The sequence below is a fragment of the Staurois parvus genome, unplaced genomic scaffold, assembly GCF_062004578.1.
Source record: "Staurois parvus isolate SC_StPar_1 unplaced genomic scaffold, SC_StPar_1.0 ptg000147l, whole genome shotgun sequence".
Taxonomy (NCBI): domain Eukaryota; kingdom Metazoa; phylum Chordata; class Amphibia; order Anura; family Ranidae; genus Staurois; species Staurois parvus.
Window position 1 is genome coordinate 7,332,296 of NW_028317943.1, and position 26,116 is coordinate 7,358,411.

General features: G+C 41.5%; 1 protein-coding gene across 2 annotated transcripts in view; it reads left to right on the forward strand.

Annotated features, from left to right (window-relative positions):
* Positions 1–26,116, forward strand: part of TMEM117 (transmembrane protein 117) — a 330,502-nt gene that overhangs the window by 215,798 nt on the left and 88,588 nt on the right. For both annotated transcript variants that reach the window (XM_089674007.1, XM_089674008.1), the window contains exon 5: positions 4,089–4,186. In XM_089674007.1, coding sequence (XP_089530133.1) covers positions 4,089–4,186 — 98 coding nt within the window. The remainder of the gene's footprint in view (positions 1–4,088; positions 4,187–26,116) is intronic.

The window sequence follows — 26,116 nt, forward strand, 5'->3', positions numbered from 1 at the left end:
TCAACTGGCGGAACAGCGGGCACCGAGTCGTCTGGCAAGACTGCGGGCACCGAGTCGTCTGGCAAGACTGCGGGCATCGAGTCAACTGGCGGAACAGCGGGCACCGAGTCGTCTGGCAAGACTGCGGGCACCGAGTCGTCTGGCAAGACTGCGGGCACCGAGTCAACTGGCGGAACAGCGGGCATCGAGTCAACTGGCGGAACAGCGGGCACCGAGTCGTCTGGCAAGACTGCGGGCACCGAGTCGTCTGGCAAGACTGCGGGCACCGAGTCGTCTGGCAAAACTGCGGGCACCGAGTCATCTGGCAAGACTGCGGGCACCGAGTCGTCTGGCAAGACTGCGGGCACCGAGTCGTCTGGCAAGACTGCGGGCACCGAGTCGTCTGGCAAGACAGTGGGCATCGAGTCAACTGGCGGAACAGCGGGCACCGAGTCGTCTGGCAAGACTGCGGGCATCGAGTCAACTGGCGGAACAGCGGGCACCAAGTCGTCTGGCAAGACTGCGGGCACTGAGTCGTCTGGCAAGACTGCGGGCACCGAGTCAACTGGCGGAACAGCGGGCATCGAGTCAACTGGCGGAACAGCGGGCATCGAGTCGTCTGGCAAGACTGTGGGCACCGAGTCGTCTGGCAAGACTGCGGGCACCGAGTCGTCTGGCAAGACTGCGGGCACCGAGTCGACTGGCAAGACAGTGGGCTCCGAGTCAACAGGCACGACAGTGGGCACCGGGTCATCAGGTATCGGATTGTCTGGCTCGACAGCGGGCATCGGGTCACCAGGTATGACAGCGGGCACTGGGTCACCAGGCATCAGGTCATTTGGCTTGCCAGCGGGCACCGTGTCATCTGGCAAGGCAGTGGGCACCGGGTCACCAGGTATGACAGCGGGCTCTGAGTCAATTGGCACGACAGCGGGCACTGGATCAGGTACCGGATCATCTGGATCAACAGCGGGCATCGAGTCAACTGGCCTAATAGGATCGTCGGGCTGGATCAGTTCATCATGCTGAGTAGCGGCATCAGGCTGAAGAGAGGCATCAGGCTGAAGAGAGGCATCAGGCTGAAGAGAGGCATCAGGCTGAAGAGAGGCATCAGGCTGAAGAGAGGCATCAGGCTGAAGAGAGGCATCCGGCTGAAGAGAGGCATCCGGCTGAAGAGAGGCATCCGGCTGAATGCAGGCATCAGGCTGAGTAGAGGCTTCAGGCTGAGTAGAGGCTTCAGGCTGAGTAGAGGCTTCAGGCTGAGTCACGGAAGGCAGGTTCACCGGTTTGGATACTGGCAGGATGGTACTGGTTGGAAAGAATTTTCGCTTTTTTCTGGTTTTAACTACTGGAGCACTGCAAGTAAACGCAGGTCTGCAAACGAATGGAGCAGCTGGAGACAGAGAAAAACTGGAGGATGGAACAGGAGAGGGAGCAGTTGCTACAGAGGGCTTTTTTACAGGGTTAAAGGCAGGATAGGTGCAGCGAGTGGGAACAGGGTACTGACATGCGGTAGATAGCCAAGTATACTGGGCTGTAACTGGAGGAGCTGTTGGGAATACAGGAGTAGAGTTAGAAGCAGGACTGGGTTTTTGTAAGCTGACTGAGGCTGGGTGCAACAAGTCTGTCCATGTCTGCAGTAGGGGTTGAACAAAGCTGAGCTTACACAAAGCCTGTCTGGTCAATGACTGCACTGCGTTTATACAATCTCTTAGTGTCTGTGGTGAACATGTGGAATAACGCTCCAGAAAGTAACCCACATCATCCTCTAATAACCATACCAGGGACTCTACCTGGTCGGCACTAAATGGCGGCAAAAATTCATCCCTGCATTTGGGGGAACCAGATGAAACCAACTCAGCACAAACCTCAATCAAAGGCTGCACCTCAGAGAACTCTGTGCCCTGATCTACTAGAACATGAGCGAGCCGTATACATTCTAGTAGTTGATCCCTGGGATACTCCTTCAGAGTTTGATAAGCATACTCCCTGTCATCAAACACTAGCAGATATAAATACATAACCTCATCCAGATCCATCCTTCCCAGCAACAAGCCAAGATGGCTTCCCTGTGCAGCCACTTCTGGTCAGGATTGGCCTTGGTGTAATGTCAGGGCTCCCAGGTGTGACCAGAGGTGTGTGGCTGACGCAGGGAAACGCAGACCTCAGATATGTTATAAACAATATAATTTATTAACACTAACAATACAAACATAAATGCAGTGCAATACTAAAACATAATACAGTGCAACCAAACCAAACCAACCACCCACAGATAACAGTACATACAAGCAAGCGTCGTCAGGCAGGCCAGGTCAATATCAATAGGGCAGGTAGGTACAGGGGGAGCAAGCGGAGATTGGTCGGGGTCACAGGCCAGGTTCAGCAGGTAGCAAGCAGCGTAGTACAGAGGGTCAGGCAGAGGGATGGTCAGGGTCACAAGCCAGGGATCAGAACAGGTAGCAAGCAGCGTAGTACAGAGGGTCAGGCAGAGGGATGGTCAGACAAGCCAGGGATCAGAGCAGGGTCAGCAGAGAATCAGACAGGAACAGAGAGCAGGAACAGGATACAGGGCCCAAGAGAACACAACACCAAGGCAGAGTCTGCAAGTCTGGCCATCCCTTAAATACCCCAGCATAATCAGTTCCAGGTGTTAGCTGGCTGCAAAGTTGAGTCTCTGATTGCTGGGAGCACCCGCTGGCCAGCCCTGGTACTGCAGATCAAAAGGCAGGTGAGTCCCACCATTGCTGGCTAGTCCATTCCTGACAGGATCGTTCCAGACATTGTTTAGAAGAACAGCGTACCTTGATTAAAAAGTTGATTGGAGAGGGGAAAACATATAAAGAAGTGCAGTAAATGATAGGCTGCTCAGCTAAAATGATCGCAAATGCTTTAAAATGGCAACCAAAACCTGAAAGACGTGGAAAAAAGTGAAAAACTACCATTCAAATGGATAGAAGAATAGCCAAAATGGCAAGGACTCAGCCAACAATCAGCTCCAGGAAGATCAAAGAAGGTCTAAAGTTACCTGTGAGTACTGTTACAATTAGAAGACGCCATGTGAAGCCAAGCTATCTGCAAGAAGCCCCCGCAAAGTCCCACTGTTGGAAAAAAGACATGTGCTGAAGAGGTTACAATTTGCCAAAGAGCACATTGACTGGCCTAAAGAGAAATGGCGCAACATTTTGTGGACTGATGAAAGTAAGATTGTTCTTTTTGGGTCTAGTGGCCGGAGGCAGTTTGTCAGACGACCCCCAAACACTGAATTCAAGCCACAGTACACTGTGAAGACAGTGAAGCATGGTTGCGCAAGCATCATGATATGGGGATGTTTCTCATACTACGGTGTTGGGCCTATTTATCGCATACCAGGGATCATGGATCAGTTTGAGTACATCAGAATACTTGAAGAGGTCATGCTGCCTTATGCTGAAGAGGAAATGCCCTTGAAATGGGTGTTCCAACAAGACAACGACCCCAAACACACCAGTAAATGTGCAACATCTTGGTTCCAGACCAACAAGATTGACGTGATGGAGTGGCCAGCCCAATCCCCGGATCTTAATCCAATAGAAAACTTGTGGGGTGACATCAAAAATGCAGTTTCTGAGGCAAAACCAAGAAATAGAGAAGAACTGTGGAATGTAGTCCAATCATCCTGGGCTGGAATACCTGTTCACAGGTGCCAGAAGTTGGTTGACTCCATGCAACACAGATGTACAGCAGTTCTCAGAAACAGTGCTTATACAACTAAATATTAAGTGATTGAAAGGAAAGCAAAATCTTCAAACATTTTTCAGTTTATATAGTGAATGTTTGAGTTTGTAAAGAAGAATACAAACACTGCTATTATTTTTAACAGTCTAATATTCACTTTTCTTCAATTTCTTTAGAGGAACAACACAAATTTGTACATTTTTCTTCATGTTTTGATTTGGAATAGAATGTGTAGTGTTCCCAATGCATTTGTGTGTATGGAAATAAAAGCTATTAGAAGGAGTTTGAGCTTTATTCACTTTTTTCAACACACTGCTATTATTTTGAACACAACTGTAGATGTGCCTCTGCTCATTATTGAAGTTTACAATGCACTGTATTTGTTTCTACAGGTGACAGACATGATGCTTCAGGACAGTCAATACCCATACTGGGGTAAATCTGCGAGAGCTTTCTGGAGGAGGGGGAACATCCGGATAGTTTTGTTCTGGTAAGCTTATGTCACGATCATATTTAAGAGATCCTATAACTATAGAAACACTTTAAACATGCAGCTGTTCACCAGACCGTAAAGTCAGGTATTGTTTGGTTAATGTTACAATGTCATAACAACTTTCTAAGTACAGATGGGTAGAATATTTATCCCTCGTGTTTAGACAACTCCATCTAGCTTCTGTGCAACTGATACCATTTTATGCAAAAGAGGTATTTAAATAGAAGACACCACAACTGCTGAATTTCCACTTCTAATTATGCCCCAGGCACCTCCAGATAAGTTCATACAGTGTTCAGCTTCCAACTGCTATGGTTCATTCAAGGTGAGCCATACAACATTAAAAATGCACAGTCTTGTGAGTCATTCAGAGAGTTATGCCCTCCTCTACCCTATTTTCCTAATATTTTTCATTTAGCTTAACCACTTGTCTACCGGGCACTTATACCCCCTTGGTGCCCAGGCCAGTTTTCAGCTTTCAGCGCTGTCGCACTTTGAATGACAATTGCGCAGTCATGCGAGACTGTACCCATATGACATTTTTATCATTTTTTTCACACAAATAGAGCTTTCTTTTGGTGGTAGTTAATCACCACTGGGTGTTTTATTTTTTGTGTTATAAACAAAAAAAGAGCAAACATTTTGAAAAAAATGTTTTTCCTTGTTTCTATTACAAAATTTTGCAAACAGGTAATTTTTCGCCTTCACTGATATACGTTGATGAGGCTGCACTGATAGGCAGCTCTGATGGGCACTGATGGGTGGCACTGCTGGGCAGCACTGCGGGGTGGCACAGCTGGACACAGGTGGGTGGCACTGATGAGAACAGATGGGTGGCACTGCTAGGCACAGGTGGGTGGCACTGATGGGCACAGGTGGGTGGCACTGCTAGGCACAGGTGGGTGTTACTGCTGGGTACAGGTGGGCGGCACTGATGGGCACTGGTGGGTGGCAATGCTGGGCACTGATGATCAGAGCACTGATGATCAGTGCTGATCACTTCTCTGACAATTGCTGGTTCTTGGCAGTACTTTTCTTATGCTGTGACAGCGTGAGGAAAGTGCAGCCGATAACCGGCAACTACATTTACCGGTGATCTACTGTGTCATTGGACACAGCTGATCACGTGGTAAAAGGCTGCCGTGATTGGTTGTTTACCGTATTCCATGATGAGCTGTGTCCGTAGGACACAGCGATTACCGGTGGCGCTGGGTGCGGGCCGCTGGGGGCGTGCAGGGGGAGTGTTCTGGAATGACGTTCATGGATGTCGTCCCAGAACCAGACAACCACGCTGTAAAGGTCCTTCGGCTATAGCGCAGTAGGGAACTGGCTAAAGAGTACATTTGTTGGGGAAAAAACATTCCAGCTGGGTGATCTATGTACATTGTATAGGTGTTAACATACTTTAATGCAGAGTCCTACCTGCTTCTGCTCTGAAGGAATAGCACTTTGTTGTATAATGTCTTGTGCAGGACTGATTCTGAATGGCGTTTTCATTTTTGATCAGCTGATGCACTTGTAGGGCTCTAATGAAAAAAGTGGTAGGGTATGTGGTAAAAGTGATTAACACTTTAGGAGCATCTCACCAAAACTGAAGTTTTTTTTGCACGTGTAGCACACTGTAGGGGCGGGAGCCTTTCCAACCAAAAGCCCCGGGACTTCCTGGAGAGAGGAGAGAGACTGTGTGAGAGGGTCCCTGTCTGCAGTTACCAGATATCCTGTTCTTTTCTCAGTAAACTTTGCATCACACTTTACCACCTGCAACACAGGCTTCTTAACTCACTTCATTACTGCGGCCTACAGTTTCTGTGCCCCCTCCTATTGGTTTGAACGCAGGACTACTCCTGCAGCACATGTGTCTGTGGACAACGATACTGTTATTATCTCATCTCCAACATATTATAGCAATAAAAGAGCTTGCTTCATCAAGTCAATTCCCTATCTGTTGGAATACAAATTCAATTGGAGTCCACTACCGCCCCTTCTTCATTTATACTGATCCTTGCCTTCATCCATTTCCACTAAGGGACCCTTTCTTTAACTTTGCTACCATCATTCAGGGGATTAATGTTTTCCTACTTTTGTACTTTTCCTTTCTCAATAAATTTTGCTCTCAAACAAGAAGGACCTGGATCTTAATGCGCACTAACTAGAGCCCCAACAAGTGCGCAGAAGAGTTTTGTCTTTTTTTTTCTTATTCTGGGGTGGTATCTAAAATGACATTAACATCTGTATATTAATCTCCTAGTTAAACCCTATCCACAGACAACTGAGAATCCAAAAGTGAGTTAGCCTAAATTCTTAATAGCCTTCTACAGCTCATGTTTGGTAAAGATATCTCAGTGTGGAGATTGGAATTTAAACTTGGGTCCTGCAGGACATTTTGGGCTGTTTTAAAGGGGTTCTGTGTTTGATCATTTGGCTGAGCCTTGCAGAGTGTCTAGCATCTTTTGTGTTTGCACCATTTCTTTGATCTCAATGCAAACAAAATATTGTTTCACCTTAAATTGTGTGATTACTTTGTGTTCCAGGGCCAGGGGATTCTCCTGGTCAAAGTTTTACGGTGGTGTCAGCAGGAGTTGTGCTTCCAAAACAGGCACAGAACAGACAGGGAACACAAAAATACTCAGCAGGTTTTAAGGGGGTAGCCCTACACAGGGCATGCCTAAAATCTGATGTGTATCTTAGTGCAGACTTCTGGGAAAATCAATGAGCCACAGGAGCAGGAAATTACATTACTGCGGGCATTCCATACAACAACTGTGTACAGAACGCCTCCAGGTTGCCATATTGCATTGAATTTTACAGAAGATTACAGCACTGCAGATTAAAAAGGAAATATAACTTTTATAACAATAAATTACAATGTGGCTTGAGTCGCAGTTGTATATGCTATATTATTTTTTTATTTGCCATATTTTTTTCCCACAGAAGTGGAGTTTACCTTTAATCACTTGTCCTTTTTTTGTTAATTTTTTGTTAAAATTTGCATTTTTAGTAGAAATTCCAGTAAACCCCCCAAAAAGTATACATTTTCTTAAAGCAGAGTAAAATGGTGGTACTTGCAATTCTCATATCAAATGGTATTTGCGCAGTTATTTATCTGATGTATATTTTCAAGAAAAAAAAACATTAAAATGAATTTTAGTGCAGGAAAACACATTATACCCAATTGTTTGGTAAAATAATAAATATGGAGTTGCATCGAGTAAAGAGATACCAAACATGTCAAGTCTTCAAACTGCATACCCATGGAATCGCAAAAACCTATGGTACCAAACATTCTGCATAGGCAACACTTTAAAAGCCTTTACAGGTCATCAGTTTAGAGTTAACCATGAATTATGGCCCTAGAATAATTGATTTCAGGATTATTGACGTTCAAGATGATACATTTTAGGTGCAATTAATGTTTAAATACATGTGGTCCCCTTACACTGCGCTTTTTATATGGGGTCTATTTGGGATAAGGAGGGCGCTTTACATTTTTTAAATTATTTTTATTTATTTATGTTATACAATTATTTTACACTTTTTTTTTTTTTTTTTTACTTTATTGCTGTCACAAGTCTGCTAACAAATCCCTTATGTGATAGCATGGGCAGATGATTTCTCATGGTCCCACTGCAGATACCGTAGGTGCCACGAGTGGGGGTATGCCCCTTTAAGAGACTCATAATAGTGATTGGGTGGCTCTAGGACCACCTAATTACTTTTATTGGAATTTCTTTTGCTGGCTCTTAAAGCCAATATCAAGCTTGATTTAACCACTCACTGACCATGACGTTTATAAACATATTTTGATAAACTGGTATTTAAACAGAATATATATGATGTGGAACTTCAGACATAAAATGCTGAAAAATTGGTGTAGCTTCACTCGCTTTGTCTTGCTTTTAAGACAGAATTTTTGCATTTGAAGCAGAACTCCAGAATTGTCCCCAGTGCTATCTCCCACAGTCTATTTGCTCTCTCCAGCACTGTCATTCTTGGATAATGGTGGTAACAACAGGGGTTGTTGTCCTGGAGTTCGGCTTTTAAAACACAATTTCATCTGTTATTTATATTAGCCTTCTGTAATCCCCCACACAGCAGCACTCATATCTACCCTCTCAGCCAACCATGGCTCTAATGCTTTACCAGCCTAACATAACATGCCTACAGAAGAGGAAAGCAAAAGGATACATTTATAATTTTGCTGGTCTTGGTTATTGTCCAACCAGCAGACAGAGGGGGTAGAGGTGACAAGTCTTGTAACACATCAGATGCATGAGTATCGTCAACATTATTTCAGTGGGGAAAGGGTAAATATTCAAGCTGTATGTAGCTGTAAGAGTATGATAGGACATGTAGGGCATTTTAATTGAGAACCTGAGATTCTCATATTCATTTGGAGTTTTGTTAAAATTCTAACGAGCGTATTATACTCTGTATGATTATGTTTCACTGTGTACTGAACATTAGGTATAAATTATGCATACATTACAAAAACAAAAAAAACTCCCAAGCATACAGCTAAATAAAAGTTAAAATATACATACATGAAATGTTTACCTGCCACTATATTTTCAATTGTTCGACATTAGTAGTAAGACAGGTTGGTGACCTCATTTGTTTTCTCTCAAATCTAGGCTAAATAGTCTTTCCTTTAAAAAGTCCCTATGGGGGTCTAGAAAAAAAGATCTCGCTGCAGTATTCACCACCTTTCTAGTGCTGCCCCCCCTTCCCCAATAGTATTACCACCAAAAAATGTCCTTAGTCTTAAAGTGATTGTAAACCACAGAAATCAAATATGAAGAAACATATCCCTCTATAGTGTGTACATGTCTCGAATACAAGCAGGAAGTTTAATTTCTCTCTGCTGCTTTGTTCCTCTCCTATCAGCATGAATCACTTCTGTCAGGCTTTCATTCCTGTGAGCTTTGTAAGGGGGAGGGGGTCTCTTCGCTCCAATCAGATCTCAGAGCTCTCCTCACTGAGCTCTGCAATGTGTGATTTAAGCTTCTGCCCCTTATTTCTGAATACTCAGACAGGCTTTATAAACTCAACACTTTGAACGGATGTAGAGAAGAGAAGACTGCAGATACACAGGTACAACTTATGTAGGAGGTTTTGTTTAATCTCTGTGTATCAACTGAGGTCAGTCACTTCGCTGGATATATGTAAGGGTTTACAACCACTTTAACTGACATCCAATGGGGTTAAGTGACCTCCAAATTCATTCAACAAGGAAGATTGATGACATACTGTAAGTGGAGGGCATCATTGACCCAGGTCCTGTGAGCGTTTCACTATGGCATCCTGCACAGCATATTGGAGTCGCGCTGACATCATCAAGATGTGAAGGCCATTCACCACTAGAAAAGGATTCTATGAAGAAGAGGACTATGCGCAGGGTTGGGCCTTTAACATCACAGCATGGTCTCCAATCTGATCCTGCCTTTCCAAATGTGAGTACTGAAAAACTCAAGTATTTTGCAAGATCATTGTAAAATACTTGTAATAATTTAAGATGCAGTACATTCATAACTACATAAAATAGTGTTGTAAATAACTATTCAAAGTTTAGCTTTAAGGCCTCATGTACACTGCTGCTACTAAATAGAAGGTTAGGAGCTGTTGTGTGTTTTTTTCCACAGACCCTGAACTCTCCTCTATGTTATTCTATGTGTCCATGTACACATAGTCGTTTAGAGTAGTTTACAGGCAGTTGAGGTTACTGACATTTTTTTGACAGCACTAAAATCGAGTTCAAGAGTAGAGTTTGCCAAAATTTAAAACGCATGTCAATGCGTTTGTGCGCATTTGTGTTTAGATGTGTTTGAAGAGGAAAAATGTTAAAATTTTTGATTATTAAAAAATTGTGAACAAACACAAAAATTCTGCACAGGAATTTCCACACACATGTAAATGACACATCACACATGCTCATGCGTGTGAGATCAAGTGGCCATTTCTGCTTCTTTCTTTCCTCACACACATGAGCAACTAAATGCACATTTCATGCGTGTTTGGAGAAGTGGCTGTGTCATTGGACAGCCATTTTTGCACACACATGTGAAAGACACGTGCGATCATATTTTTCTCTCACAGAGATGAAAAATATGCAAGCATGCCGAGACAAGAAAAACAACCAAATTATTTGGCTAGGCTTGCAATCACTGAGGGCCTGAATACTACCTTCAGCTTGTAGCAGTGCTTGGCCCTTTTAATGTCTCTCTCACGTTTGCTCTGCATGTACTGTAGGCCTATGTATCACCTGATCAATTACAAAGGTATGTAGAACACAGCAGGCAAGCACTACTTAATAGCATTTCCCACATCCAATTTGCATAAAGGAGTACTCGCCACTTAGCTGCACATACTCCAAATGCACACTCAACAACTCATCTTGCATGGCTTAGTCTATTGTTGAAAATTTTTTCCTGGTAACGAAGTCCATATCCACTATAAAGCCTCATTAGGTTTTCTGCAAGGCCAAATGCCTCATCAGCTACAATCAACAGTGGAAGACTAGGCTCAGTTGTACATGGAATCCTTCGTATAGCCGACATCACATGGAAGATTCACAAAAAATACTAGAATCCCCTGACTCCCATAGGCCCCATCATCTCCACAGATATGAAGTGCAAGTGAGCATCCATCGATCCCAGGAATACTATGGGAAAGTTTTTGTTATAATTGAAATACAGTGAACCAGAGTTGGGTGGCTTTTTCACTTGAACGCGTTTTCCGTCCAGAGCTCCAATGCAATTCGGGAAGTCAGTCTTTTCACAAAATTCATCAATCACCTCTTCCCACATCTATTCTGTTGGCACAGACATTACAGCACTATGTAGCTCCTCCCACAGTGCCCAGCATGTTTAATGAGCAACTGTTGCAACACCTATCAAACAGTAGTGCAATGGATAAAAAATCATGATTAAAAACACAGCATATAAAAAAATTACCACGTGAAACCAAAATATTAAATATAAAAAAAATTACAATTTAAAAAATTTAGGGGGGAAAAGAGGGAAACATATTTTTTAAAGTAAGATAAAAATAAGCGACAATAATAAAATAAATATAGCAAAAATAAATAAATAGAAATAAATATATATTTACATACCTGAGAGTCACCAGGAGATGTTCCTCTGATGACACGCTCTTCCTCATGTTGAGTTAGACGGGGTCGCAGCCTCTTCAGAAGATCATCAAAGGTGCCAATAGACATCCTTGTAAAATTTAAAAACTTGTCTGGATAATTCCACAGCTGGACATACAGTACATATTGGAGAAGTATCCCGAAGACATCCACTGAGCCATTAATGTCCAGTAGCGATGAACTCTGGTCCTCTCACGCAATTTTCTATGTCTTATGGGTATTGGGGAGAGTCTCCTGAGGTTATCTTTAACCACTTTAGCCCCAAGCCATTTCTGACACTTTTAAATTACATTTTAAAATCATTATTTTTTGCAAGAATATGTCTTAGAACCCCCCAAAATTGTTTTAAAGCATAGGCCCTAGAGAATAAATTGGTGGTTTTTGCTTTTTTTATGTCACACAGTATTTGAGTAGTGGTTTTTCAAATGCAATTTTTGGGAAAAAATACACTTTTTTAATTTTATTGCAAAAAACACAATACAGAACCCACTTTTTTGTAAAATATAAGATGAAGTTGTTTTCTTATATTACAGCATATATAACGGTTCTTTTGCAGAGAGAGTTTAACAAGCTCACAGACAATCCATAAATCTGTTGTCATCTATTATGTGGAGGTCCACACAGAAACAGCCCACAAGACAGTGTATTTATAAATGTATTTTCCCACAGTAACAAGTCCAACAGTTCTTTTCCAGAGAGATGAATTTATTCAGCTCAGAAACAATTCATAAAACAGAGGTACAGACAAGGCAGATCACAGGGTAGTTAGAATATTCATGCAATCATCAGAAACCTTCAGAGAACCCACTTTCTCCTGTCACACTTCCTCCTGACCCCCACTTTCTCCTTACACCATTCAACCAAAAAAAACCTTCCCTAATATACACTTTCTCCCATTGACCGAAGTGTCCAGCAATCTGATTGTTTGGTTTTATGAGCATGTTTGATCTTATGTGTCTCAAACAATGTGTCTACACCTAAAACAGCTGTATCTTCAACACCCTTGTACAAAGGTGGACACTACACCCAGGTTGAAATTCTCTTCCCCATAAACAAGTACACTATGAATATTTAAGACCTTTCCAAATCTAATCAGACAAACTTGCATTTTACAGTGCTGGTAGATTTGCAAATAACCAGCTCTGAAACTCCCCCTGACTCTCCACATATTTATTCAAGAAACAGGTTAACCCAACATAACAAAGGTAAAGTAATTACCTTGTACATAGTAAGGAGTCCTTTTGGTCAATAATATGAATATACACTATATATAATTACAATATCCTGCAGATGTTATGCCGGGTAAATAGAAATCAAGCATGTAGCGCTTTAAAATTATGCACGCCTATGCAATGGAGACAAACGGTGTAAATTTTGCTATTCATAGGTGATGCTTTAAAACCACTTTAGATTTGCTGAGGAGGTCTAGTGTTGGAATTACTGGCCATGATCTCAGTGAGACCTCATATGCGTGGGATGATCGCTGTTGGCATGCATGCGGGCCCGACGTGTGCGCGAAATTCGCCGTTGTGCGCGAGAGCACGGGGGAGGGGGCACTTTAATTTTTTTTTTTATTTTTACTCTGTCACTTTACATTTTTTTAAAATCACTTTTATTGCTGTCACAAGGAATGTAAACACCAACTGTGACAGCATTAGACATGGGACAGGTATTTTTATGGAGGGATCTGGGATCTATGAGACCCCCAAATCCCTCCTCTGCACCTGAAAGCATTCAAAACACCAAGAACTGTGTTTTTTAATGCTTTCAGATTTTTAAAAATGGCGCAGAAACTTTCCGAGTAAACAGGAAGTGATGTCAGGTTATTGCTTCCAGTTTACAATAAAGGAGAGCAGATCAAAGCTGATTCTGGCTTTGTCCGACTGTCTGGCCAGCTGGCGGATGTGCCGCCTGGTCGCTCGGGACTCCCAGTGGGATGAGAGATTCCAAGAGAGCAGTGGAAGGTGGGGGGGGGAGCACCCCCTTCTGCTGCTTATACAAGCAATCAAGAAGGTAGGAGCTGCTCTGATTGCTTGTACAAGAGAGCCGGCAGCCGTGATGCAGCTGCAGGCATCACTCCGGTACAACCACGAAAAGTCCTGTACATTGCTGGTCTGGAAGTGGTTAAAAAATGCAAATGTGCATAAACACGGCTAAATACACATAAACACGGTAGGTAAGTGTGGCAAAACAGACTTTTTTAAATGGCGGTTTCTAGCTGTCATTTTCCAGTGGTCAGAAAAGTTTTTCAAATGTCCTGTTTACATAAAGTATGACAGTCATTTAAATTAAATTCTCAGATATACAGAAGACTACAAATTTGCATATGCTGCTCAAAATATGGAAAAGCAAGGAATTTAAATATTATACCAACTCTAAGTCCTGGGTTCACACTGATGCAGTGTGGCACATCACATGTGATTCGCACAGGAACCGCATGGCATTCCTGTGCAAATCACATGAGAATTCTGTGTGGTGCAATTTGAGCCATTTGGCTGAAATCACATTGCATCTGCACCAAAAAAGTGCAGGACCCCTCTTTAGTCCGCACCAGAATCAGATCGCATTGGGTGTTCACACTCATGTGGTCCGATTCTGCACATTGCACCACGTTTTGCGAACTGATTTCGGGGTGTCGTTAACACCGCAATGGTTCGTGTGAACGGGGTGCAATTATGACGCAGTGCGGAAATCGCACAGAAACCAGTGCAATTTTGGCACTGCATTAGTATAAACCCAGGCTGAGTGTTTGCTAGTGGTGTCTTTTTAAAGTGCTTTGACTACAACTAAAAGTAAGGAGATTAAAATTGGCATGTATTAAGAGGAGTAGTGGGAGATGTTTGACACAGGCTCGTTAGAACCTCAGCAATTAGCAGCAATGTCTCTAGAATGCACAGCAGGTGAATTTAATTCAGGAAATACAGGTAGAGGATATTTGACTGTGATGAGCAATGCCTGATACACACTTGATACAACACCTGCAGACAGTATTTTTGCCATTGCCTCCACAGGAGACAGGATGATTTTATAGCGCATTGGTGGATCATTTGTTTTTAACAATAACCATAGCATACCGTATCAAAGCAATAGTATACTAAAATCACCTTCAGGGTGCAGTGTCCCTGTAACTGATAACATATCATTGTATTTAGCTAGTGTAGATATGTTTATTGATGTAGTAATAGTAATAAGCAAACTTATAATAAGTGAATACCCAAAAAAAATATCCAAAAGAATATATCCAAAAAAATATATCCAAAAAAAAAAATATATATATATAAAGTCCCATACACCTAAAGTCCAAAGTAAAGTTCACGTATCCAAAATCTTTTCAAGTGATCTCTCAATTTGTCTTTATCCCCGGATCAGATTGGTGATATACTCCAGAAAATCTTCAAGTGCCTCAAAAGAAAAAACTCAACATAGTGTATTACCCTAAAAAATATATATATTTTGTGCCACACGTGTAACATGCAAAATACAAAACTAAAAATGTCACAGCAATCGTGAGATCTCAAGGGTATAAATTGAGTTAATAACTTCACTGCACACAATAAAAGAAGTGCATAATTACCCACATCAAAGATAAAATCAGCATAGAATCCATACTATAGATGAAAGTGTCTCCATACATGGATCTATTATCTTCTCCTGCCTTTGCCCACAGACATTCAAGTTAGATGAGCACAGCTTCCATGCACTGGGAACATCCCAAAAAAAAGAGCCCACTCCTTAGCGGTGACTGCTTTACAGCCCCTTATTCATAAAACAGAGAGAGCCAGGCAACCATGGGAGTCTCCAGGGTTGGAACCACCGCATGTTCCCGAATCCAAAATGGCCGCCCCGGCACTTCCGGAAAAACGTCAGTACGTCACAACGTCACGTGCCCCGGACGCGTTTCGTCACATCCGGACTTTTTCAACAGGAATACGGACGTGTGCCCTCACTTGCCTTAAATATCCGCTAGCTGGCAAGACAAACTCCAGACGCGGCCATCTTACTTCCTGGAAAGTATAGCATATACCTCCATGCTCCCCAGGCACATTCCGGCTGGCAAAAAGGGCAAACCCATTAGCCCCCTTATATACTTTGGTCCAGCATAGAAAGCATATAACTATAAAACCATCATAAGGTGGACAGCAAGTCAAAAACGGCCATTTAAAGCAATATTACCGATTACATACAACGGACATACTTAAAAACGGACATACTTAAAAACAATAAAAAATTATAAAAAATCACATTGCATCTGCACCAAAAAAGTGCAGGACCCCTCTTTAGTCCGCACCAGAATCGGTTCGCATTGGGTGTTCACACTCATGTGGTCCGATTCTGCACATTGCACCACGTTTTGCGAACTGATTTCGGGGTGTCGTTAACACCGCAATGGTTCGTGTGAACGGGGTGCAATTATGACGCAGTGCGGAAATCGCACAGAAACCAGTGCAATTTTGGCACTGCATTAGTATAAACCCAGGCTGAGTGTTTGCTAGTGGTGTCTCTTTAGAGTAAACAGTAATTTTCAAAATAAGTGAGCGCTTAAAACAACTAGTATAAAATCACAAAAATTAAAATAAAAGAAGAAGAAAACAGCAGCTGAACACCAAAGAGGTACCATATGAACCTTCTCAATAAAAATGCATACAAGGGAGAGGTGCAGCGCTAACTAAATGAATAAATATACTTATATACTTGATAAATATAAATATAAATCAGTAAAAAGTGCTATTAAAGTGCAAAACGGTGACTAAATGATGGATATAGTCCATATCGTGCTCAGAATCCAAGAGAGTCCTTTAAGAGCTCCAATCCCTGGATTCGTGGATGAGGTGATAAAAGTAAAAATTGCGCACTCACCAAATGCGCAATTCAAATGCGCATTCAAAGCTGATATTCCAAGGTCCTCATATGGATCTGGTCAGATCTGGTCATGGAAAGCCCTCTGTCACCTGGTAGTGTATTCCACACATAGAAGAAAAGGCCGCTCTGCAGATGTAAAGGACTCCCACTCACTGAGAACACTCAACAGCACGCCCACGTGCTAACGCACCTCCTCAGGTAGATTACTCCGCCTCGGCAGTAACACGGTTCACAGATCACTGTGATCTGTCCTTTCCATCTGCAGAGCGGCCTTTTCTTCTATGTGTGGAATACACTACCAGGTGACAGAGGGCTTTCCATGACCAGATCTGACCAGATCCATATGAGGACCTTGGAATATCAGCTTTGAATGCGCATTTGAATTGCGCATTTGGTGAGTGCGCAATTTTTACTTTTATCACCTCATCCACGAATCCAGGGATTGGAGCTCTTAAAGGACTCTCTTGGATTCTGAGCACGATATGGACTATATCCATCATTTAGTCACCGTTTTGCACTTTAATAGCACTTTTTACTGATTTATATTTATATTTATCAAGTATATAAGTATATTTATTCATTTAGTTAGCGCTGCACCTCTCCCTTGTATGCATGTCTCTTTAGAGTGCTTTGACTACAACTAAAAGTAAGGAGATTAAAATTGGCATGTATTAAGAGGAGTAGTGGGTGATGTTTGACACAGGCTCGTTAGAACCTCAGCAATTAGCAGCAATGTCTCTAGAATGCACAGCAGGTGAATTTAATTCAGGAAATACAGGTAGAGGATATTTGACTGTGATGAGCAATGCCTGATACACACTTGATACAACACCTGCAGACAGTATTTTTGCCATTGCCTCCACAGGAGACAGGATGATTTTATAGCGCATTGGTGGAACATTTGTTTTTAACAATAACCATAGCATACCGTATCAAAGCAATAGTATACTAAAATCACCTTCAGGGTGCAGTGTCCCTGTAACTGATAACATATCATTGTATTTAGCTAGTGTAGACATGTTTATTGATGTGCTTCTTCATCATATGTGCCTCTTTATGTCTTATGTGCCCTTTTATGTCTGCAATAAAATGAATATTTCTATATATCCATTTTTTTCTCTGATTCTAAACATTTGAGCTGAATTTTAAATAAGCATAGATGGTGTGCACTTGTCTTTTTTCCCCCCCACTAATTATTGCATTTTTTTTGTTGTGTTTTGTATGAAGCACATTTCTTCTCTTTGGAAAGTAGTTTGACTGTCTATTTATTAAGTAATGATACAGACTGTCACATATATTCGGTATTTTGAGTTTTCATCTTATCTGCTTTTAAATATTCTTTCAGATTTCCACCAGTATAAATATCACTTTAGCAGAGATGAAGAATGTTGCATTGTGGTTATCATTAGTTAGTATTATCAATAGAGCCCAAGGATAGCATCCTCCCCCCAATGCACTTGTTGTATGGGTGTTTTTGTGTATGCATTCATAAACACACTGATATAAAAGATGTGTATACATATGTTCAGAAATATAGCTATATAAAAGATCTGCATTGTTGTATGTGTGCAAATACTTTTTTTTGCGTTCTTGGGTTTTTGAATTTATGTTTCTTCTATTTATAGAGCTAGAGGTACATGCAGTTGTTGCTAGGTTACTCAATGCATATAACAATTGTTTTCTGTAGTCTTTCTTTCCTGTTTAGTGAATGGGGTCGAGGTGGGTAATCTAGATTTGTAATGAACAATTAAGTAATTCTTAGAAATGTCATGATACGACAATTAACCTTTTAAAAATAATTATCCATTATGGGGTTTCCGTCGTATTTTGCTTGTTGGTAGGCATTTGTTACCCAGGACATTTCAGGACTCAACAGCAACATAAGACGATACGGATACTGATAATCTGTACTCCAACATCTCTGGAAACCCTGTGTATACTGTAAATTATATGCAAATGCCAACCCTAACCAGGAGATCCTATGGTGCTTTGGTATCAAATGATGCGGCCTGCTGCAACTTTGTATTATATCAGCAGACTTTTCTTTTCCTTTGACTAAAGACTGCACTAGCAATACATCACATGTCATTGTAGCCATGGAACTCCTTGATCATGGTAAATTTATGTTAACTCTAGTAAACCTTATGACCCTTTCTAACTCCACCCTATTTGTTTAAAACTAACCTTTTGCTTAGGCTTGCGGTTGAACGTTCCTTGTACCTCACAATGTAATGGGGGACCAAGGAGATTTTAGGAGGCAAATGCATTGTAATGTGTGAAGTTAAGGAACGTGGGCTTAATAGGGATGTGAAATTGCTCCAGTGGTATATTTTTTTTCTTTTTTAAATATGGTCAGACTCAAATAAGTACAGTTTGTACAACCCCTGGCAAAAAGTATGGAATCACCACTCTTGGAAAATATTCATTCAATTGTTTAAGTGTGTAGAAAAAAAACTAATCACAAACATACCTCAAAACTATTTTCATTTAACATTTCAACCTTCTGGCTTTAAGAAACACTTAAAAAAATTAAAAAAAGAATGACAACTGTAGTAATTTGCAATTGTTTTTGCAGATTAAGCAGAGGAATAAAATATGGCATCACTCAAATCTGAAAAAATATTAGGATTAATAAAAACAAAAACACTACAGTACACCACTAGTACTTTGTTGCACCACCTCTGGCTTCTATAACATCTTAAATCCTCTGAGGCATGGATTTACAGTCAGGTCCATAAGTATTGGGACATCGACACAATTCTAACCTTTTTGGCTCTGTACACCACCACAATGGATTTGAAATGAAACAAACACGATGTGCTTTAACTGCAGACTGTCAGCTTTAATTTGAGGGTATTTACATCCAAATCAGATGAACGGTGTAGGAATTACAACAGTTTGCATATGTGCCTCCCACTTGTTAAGGGACCAAAAGTAATGGGACAATTGGCTTCTCAGCTGTTCCATGGCCAGGTGTGTGTTATTCCCTCATTATCCCAATTACAATGAGCAGATAAAAGGTCCAGAGTTCATTTCAAGTGTGCTATTTGCATTTGGAATCTGTTGCTGTCAACTCTCAAGATGAGATCCAAAGATCTGTCACTATCAGTGAAGGCTGAAAAAACAAAACAAACCCATCAGAGAGATAGCAAAAACATTAGGCGTGGCCAAAACAACTGTTTGGAACATTCTTAAAAAGAAGGAACGCACCGGTGAGCTCAGCAACACCAAAAGACCCGGAAGACCACGGAAAACAACTGTGGTGGATGACCGAAGAATTCTTTCCCTGGTGAAGAAAACACCCTTCACAACAGTTGGCCAGATCAAGAACACTCTCCAGGAGGTAGGTGTATGTGTGTCAAAGTCAACAATCAAGAGAAGACTTCACCAGAGTGAATACAAAGGGTTCACCACAAGATGTAAACCATTGGTGAGCCTCAAAAACAGGAAGGCCAGATTAGAGTTTGCCAAACGACATCTAAAAAAGCTTTCACAGTTCTGGAACAACATCCTATGGACAGATGAGACCAAGATCAACTTGTACCAGAGTGATGGGAAGAGAAGAGTATGGAGAAGGAAAGGAACTGCTCATGATCCTAAGCATACCACCTCATCAGTGAAGCATGGTGGTGGTAGTGTCATGGCGTGGGCATGTATGGCTGCCGATGTAACTGGTTCTCTTGTATTTATTAATGATGTGACTGCTGACAAAAGCAGCAGGATGAATTTTGAAGTGTTTCGGGCAATATTATCTGCTCATATTCAGCCAAATGCTTCAGAACTCATTGGACGCCGCTTCACAGTGCAGATGGACAATGACCCAAAGCATACTGCAAAAGCAACCAAAGAGTTTTTTAAGGGAAAGAAGTGGAATGTTATGCAATGGCCAAGTCAATCACCTGACCTGATTCCGATTGAGCATGCATTGCACTTGCTGAAGACAAAACTGAAGGGAAAATGCCCCAAGAACAAGCAGGAACTGAAGACAGTTGCAGTAGAGGCCTGGCAGAGCATCACCAGGGATGAAACCCAGCGTCTGGTGATGTCTATGTGTTCCAGACTTCAGGCTGTAGTTGGCTGCAAAGGATTTGCAACCAAGTATTAAAAAGTGAACGTTTGATTTATGATTATTATTCTGTCCCATTACTTTTGGTCCCTTAACAAGTGGGAGGCACATATGCAAACTGTTGTGATTCCTACACCGTTCACCTGATTTGGATGTAAATACCCTCAAATAAAGCTGATAGTCTGCAGTTAAAACACATCTTGTTTGTTTCATTTCAAATCCATTGTGATGGTGTATAGAGCCAAAAATGTTAGAATTGTGTCAATGTCCCAATATTTATGGACCTGACTGTAACTATCGACAAACAGTGTTCTTCATCAATCCGACTCCAAATTTCTTTTATTGCAGTTGCCAGATCAGCTTTTCAGGTTGTAGCCTTGTAATGGACCATTTTCTGTAAATTCCACCATCGATTTTTCACTTGTATTGAAACTTGTGCATTTATTGAAGATTTAATGACTCATCTCCCCCATATCTTTACCTGACATGTAACCCTATCAATGATTGTGGAAATGTGCATGTTTTCTTTAGGCAGTCATCTTTATACACTTCATTGGAATGACATCAGACAAAAGTTCCAGCATAATCACCCTGTCCAATGAAGATTCATGGTTTATCACTGAATATCACTTTCATCCAGTCATCCACAGTCCATGATTGCTTTTCTTTAGACCACTGTAACCTTGTTTTTTTTGTTTTGGTGTTAATGATGGATTTTGTTTGGCTTTTCTGTATGTAAATCCCATTTCAGTTAGGTCACAGACATTGACTGCAGTTTCTGCCCATTTGTTCCTCATTTGTTTTGTTGTGCATTTTCTGTTTTCAAGGCATATTGCTTTAACTTTTCTATCTTGATGCTTTGATGTCTTCCTAGGTCTACCAGTACCCTTCCCTTTTACAACCTTCCCATTTGATTTGTACTTGATCTAGATTTTAGACACAGCTGACTGGGAACAACCAACATCTATTGCAACATTCCGTGATGATTTACCTTCTTGAAAAAGTTTTATAATCCTCTTCTTTCTTTCAACTGACATCTCTCCTGTTGGGGACATGATTCATGTCAATCAGCTCGGTGCAACAGCTCACCAAGGTGTGCAAGCACTCTTTTTTAACTGCAGACTAATTAGCAGATGTAATCTGATGCAGATGTTTGTTTTAGAACTGTAAAGTACATGGTGATTTCATAATATTTTCCTCACAATTAAGTGATTCCATATTTTTTTCCTTTGTTTGATATGCAAAAACAGTTGCAATTGACTACAGTCTTCTTTATTTTTATTTTCAATAATTTTTATTAGGAATTTTTGGAACATACAAACAACTGAGAACTATGATATAAAGAGGTTCACATTAATACATGTAAAATATGCATAAAAAAGGTTAGTTGACGGCGCCTCACCATCCGGTCGAGGCACAATGCAGAGTCTTGCTTTAGTTACATGAGAGGTATGCTACCTTTGTGAACCAATTGGAACTTTAGGAGGTATATTAAGGGGGAGTGGAAGGGGTAGAGGAAGGGGAGGGGGGGGGGAAGGTAATGGCACCGAGTCGTCAAAGTCAGGTAGTATGGAAGAGAGCTATAAAATCATTTTATGGAACATTTGGGATTTTGTAACCATCGAGTCCACTGGGTCTCAAATTTATGATACGAGGAATTGTGGAGCGCCGTTCTTCTCTCCATCTCACAAAGGAAGTTAAGGTCGGTCAGTAGTCGGGACATAGAAGGAGTGTCAATAGAACGCCACAACCTGGTGATATTTATTTTTGCAGCAGACAAGACGTGAATGGTAATAGTGCGTGAAGCCAGTGGAATTTTGTCTATGCCAATGTGAAGGAGCGCTAAAGCAGGGTTTGGGTAAATTGGGGTTTTCACTATCGAGGATAGTAATTGGAAAACCTGGTTCCAATAGGAAGTGAGGGATTTGCACGCCCACATCAAGTGGAAAAGGGAGCCCCTTTCTCCACAATGTCTCCAGCAAGTTTGGGAATGTTGGGGATAAAACAAAGACAGCTTGACTGGTGTTAAGTACCATTGATGGAGTATTTTCAAGTATGATTCCCAATGCGAGCTGCACTTTGAGGCTTTGAAAGTAATGGTGAAAATTCTCTCCCAGGTGGAGGGAGATATCGGTTGTTGAGTTACGTTTTCCCAGTTTGCTAGGGATGATGTATATGTGGTAAACTGCGAGTCAACCAGCATCGTGTAAAAAGTTGATATACCTTTTTTTGGATAAGTAGATTTTTGAAAGAAGTGATGTGCTGTCGCAGGGATTTTTATGCTAAATGGTACATTTGCCTTACGGAGGGCATGGGTTAAACGTATATAGGTAAAATATTCAGTTGCCGGAATTCGGTATTTGTCCCGAATGGCTTGAAAGGAGTGAAATTTGTTGTTAGTATATAGGTCTTGTATATGGAGTAATCCATGTTCTATCCATAGGTTTAGGTTTAAGTGAGGAGAAAGGGAGTGTAGAGCTGAGAGCGGAGTGGTAATGTGGAGGTTGTCTGTTCGTAATTTGATATGAGTAAGAAAGTCCTCCCAAGCTGCTAGGGAAGCTCGTATGCAGGGGTTATATTGCAGGTTTGTAGGTTGTTCCCCACGGGGTATGAATAGTAAGTCGGACAGGGTGTGCGGTAGGAATAGGGAGGTTTCCATAATAGTCCAGGTCTTGCAAATTGTGGGCTGTCTCCAGAAGAAGAGCTGGTCAAGTATTGCAGCAAGGTAGTATGACTTCACATGTGGGAGACCCGCTCCGCCTCTGGAGGGAGGACGGATTAAAAGATTCGTGACACATCTAGGTTTTTTTGAGTTCCATAGGAACCGATTCAGAATTGTCTGGAGTTTTGTGAAAAAGATATGGGGAACTGGAATAGGGAGTGTTCTAAAGATGTAGAGTATCTTGGGTAAAATACACATTTTGACTGTCGCCGTTCTGCCTAACGTCGAGAGGGTAGTGGTGCGTAGATCTTTAATTTCTTGTGGGATAGATTCAAGTAATGGTATAAAGTTAGCATTGTATAATTGGCTAGTCCTTGTAGTGAGTCTGATTCCTAGGTACGGGATGCTAACTTTTTCCCAATGAAAGGGGAAATGCTTAGAGATGAGATTTTGGCTATTTTCAGGTATATGTAGATTCAGTATGGAAGATTTCGGTTCATTAAGCTTGTAGTAAGATACGGATGTGTAGTTTTGGATTTGTATTCGTATCGCGTTAAAGGATTTATATGGGTTGGTGACCATTAGGATAATATCATCCGCAAATAGGCTGATCTTGTGTTCTGATTTTAGGAATTTAAATCCCGTAAATTTAGGGTCATTTCTAAGGTTGGTTGCCAGTGGTTCAATAAGAAGAGCAAAAATTATGGGGGATAAAGGGCAACCTTGTCTAGTTCCGTTAGAAATGGAAAAAGGATGAGATAGCGTACCATTGGTTAGCACTCTGGCTGAGGGTCTAGAGTAAAGGGACAATATGGCTGATAACATCCAACCAGATATCCCAAATTTTTGTAGGGTATGCGTCATAAATTGCCAATGGATTCGGTCAAACGCCTTTTCTGCATCGAGCGATAATAGAAGCGAGGGTTGGGGGTTTAATTCAAGGTGGTGTATCAGGGATAAGATTCGTCTAGTGGCGTCAGGGGCCTGTCTTCCAGGAATAAACCCTACTTGGTCTGGATGAATTAGAGTCAGTAGGTAGGGGAGTAGTCTCAGATCTATTATTTTAGCATAAATCTTTATGTCTGTGTTGAGAAGTGAGATTGGTTTGTAATTTTGTACCAATTGGGGGTCTTTGCCAGGTTTCGGAATGGTGGTAATTATTGATTGTAGCATTTCTTGGGGAAATTCTCCACAAGTAGCTGCATGATTGTATAGGAGTGCTAGGTGCGGAGTAAGGTTGGGAGCAAGTGCTTTATAATATTCATTGGTGAAACCATCATTCCCTGAGGACTTGTTCAGTGGGAGGGTACATATGATTTTCTCTATCTCAGGAGGGGCAATCGGTACAGAAATAGATTCAAGTTGGGTCTGAGTTATGCGTGGAAGATTAGTGCTACTCAAAAAATGTTTGATTGATTGTGTTGTTGGTTGGATTGTATCAGCGTCATCCTTCAAGTTATAAAGTGTCTGGTAGTAGGCCGCAAAAGCATTGGCAATGTCTTGTGGGTTTGTCAGGGTGTCATGTAACGTAGGATGTTGGATTGTGGATATTTTGGTTTTCAGTCGTTTTTGTCTGATAGTCTTGCTAAGGAGCGAGTTTGCTTTGTTACCTAGTGCATAAAATCTAGCTTTTGTTTTTTGCAGATTAGCGTCGTATGTATGTAAAAAAATGGTACGTAATTTATTTCTGTCGGAGTTTAGAGTCGCTGTCGTGGTTGGATTTGGGTGTTGTTTATTCAGTTTTTCATTTAAGCGGATGGAGGTCATGAGTTGGTCAATTTGTTGAGAACGTTGTCTCTTAACACGGGAATTTAATTGGATGAGGATACCTCTCATGTAGGCCTTGTAAGCTGGCCAAAGCGTGGTAATAGATATATCCGGGGTGGAATTGGTATCAAAAAAAAGTTTATGGGCATCTTGAATATGCTTCAGGTTTTCCGGTGCTGTTAAAAGTGCAGAGTTAAGTCTCCAGATGGGTGGTAGTGCTGTATTTTGATCATCGACCAAGGAAATTTGGATCGGAGCGTGGTCGGACCAGGTTATGGTCCCTATTTTGGATGACGTCACCTGTTGCAGCGTCCACTTATCTGTTATGAACATGTCTACTCGGGAGTATGAAAGATGTGGAGCGGAGTGATAGGTATAATCCCGTTCAGAGCCATGTTGACATCTCCAGATGTCATAGAGGTCGTTGTTATGGAGAAATTGGTTAAAAGTAGGTTTGGTGTATTTGGAAGTGGAGGATGAGTCTATGTCCGAATTTCCTATAATGTTGAAATCGCCACCGACGACGAGTTCCCCTTGTTTAAGTCGGGAAATGGTTTTGAAAAGTTTACGGTAGAAACGTATCTGTTTACAATTTGGGCCGTAGATATTCACTAAAGTGTGGGTCTTGTCATTTATTTGGCATACTAATATATGGAAGCGTCCTTGTGGGTCCGCTGTCTGTGATAAAATACGGAATGAGAGAGAGTCATTGATGGCCGTGATCACTCCATTCTTCTTTTTGGTGTTGGTTGCCATGAATATTTGAGAAAAGCGATGAAGATATAATTTAGGTGACTTATTAGTAGCGAAATGTGTTTCCTGTATGAAGAGTATGTCTGCTCTTGATTTCCGTGCTTCTTTAGATAGTAGTGATCGTTTATAAGGTGAATTTAAGCCTCGGACGTTTAAGGATGTAAAATTGATCATTGGTATTTATAATTCCAGGATTTTCCGTTAGTTGGAGTGTTATTTGGGAGAATCGTAAGATTATGTACACTTTCAAGAGGATGAGCGTTTGAGCGTAGGTGGGAAGTCTGTGACTCAATTGAAGCGGTAGAGGGAGTATTCCAAGATGGGTCGTAGTAGAAGACGTTGAAGTATTGGGTGGGTGTCCAATGGTGCCAGGGTAAGAAGGGGAAGAGGGTATGGTGAACAATAAAAAAACATTTGCGAAAAATGCAAATATCACGTGTAGCCAACATTGCTACCTCTAAACTTGGGGGTTCAGGAGGGCTTGACCATTGGATAATGGTCAGGCCAATTGTAAAGAGAACTTTGAGCGAAATTCAAGGGTTTAGGCCAAACGCCATACAAATTAAGTAAATGATTGGCTCCTGGGAGAGCGTGTGAGTATGCTGATTAATATAGAAAGGGTATGTCCCGCGGGGGCTATGTTGCCTCCATAGAACTATGCGCAGATTCTTG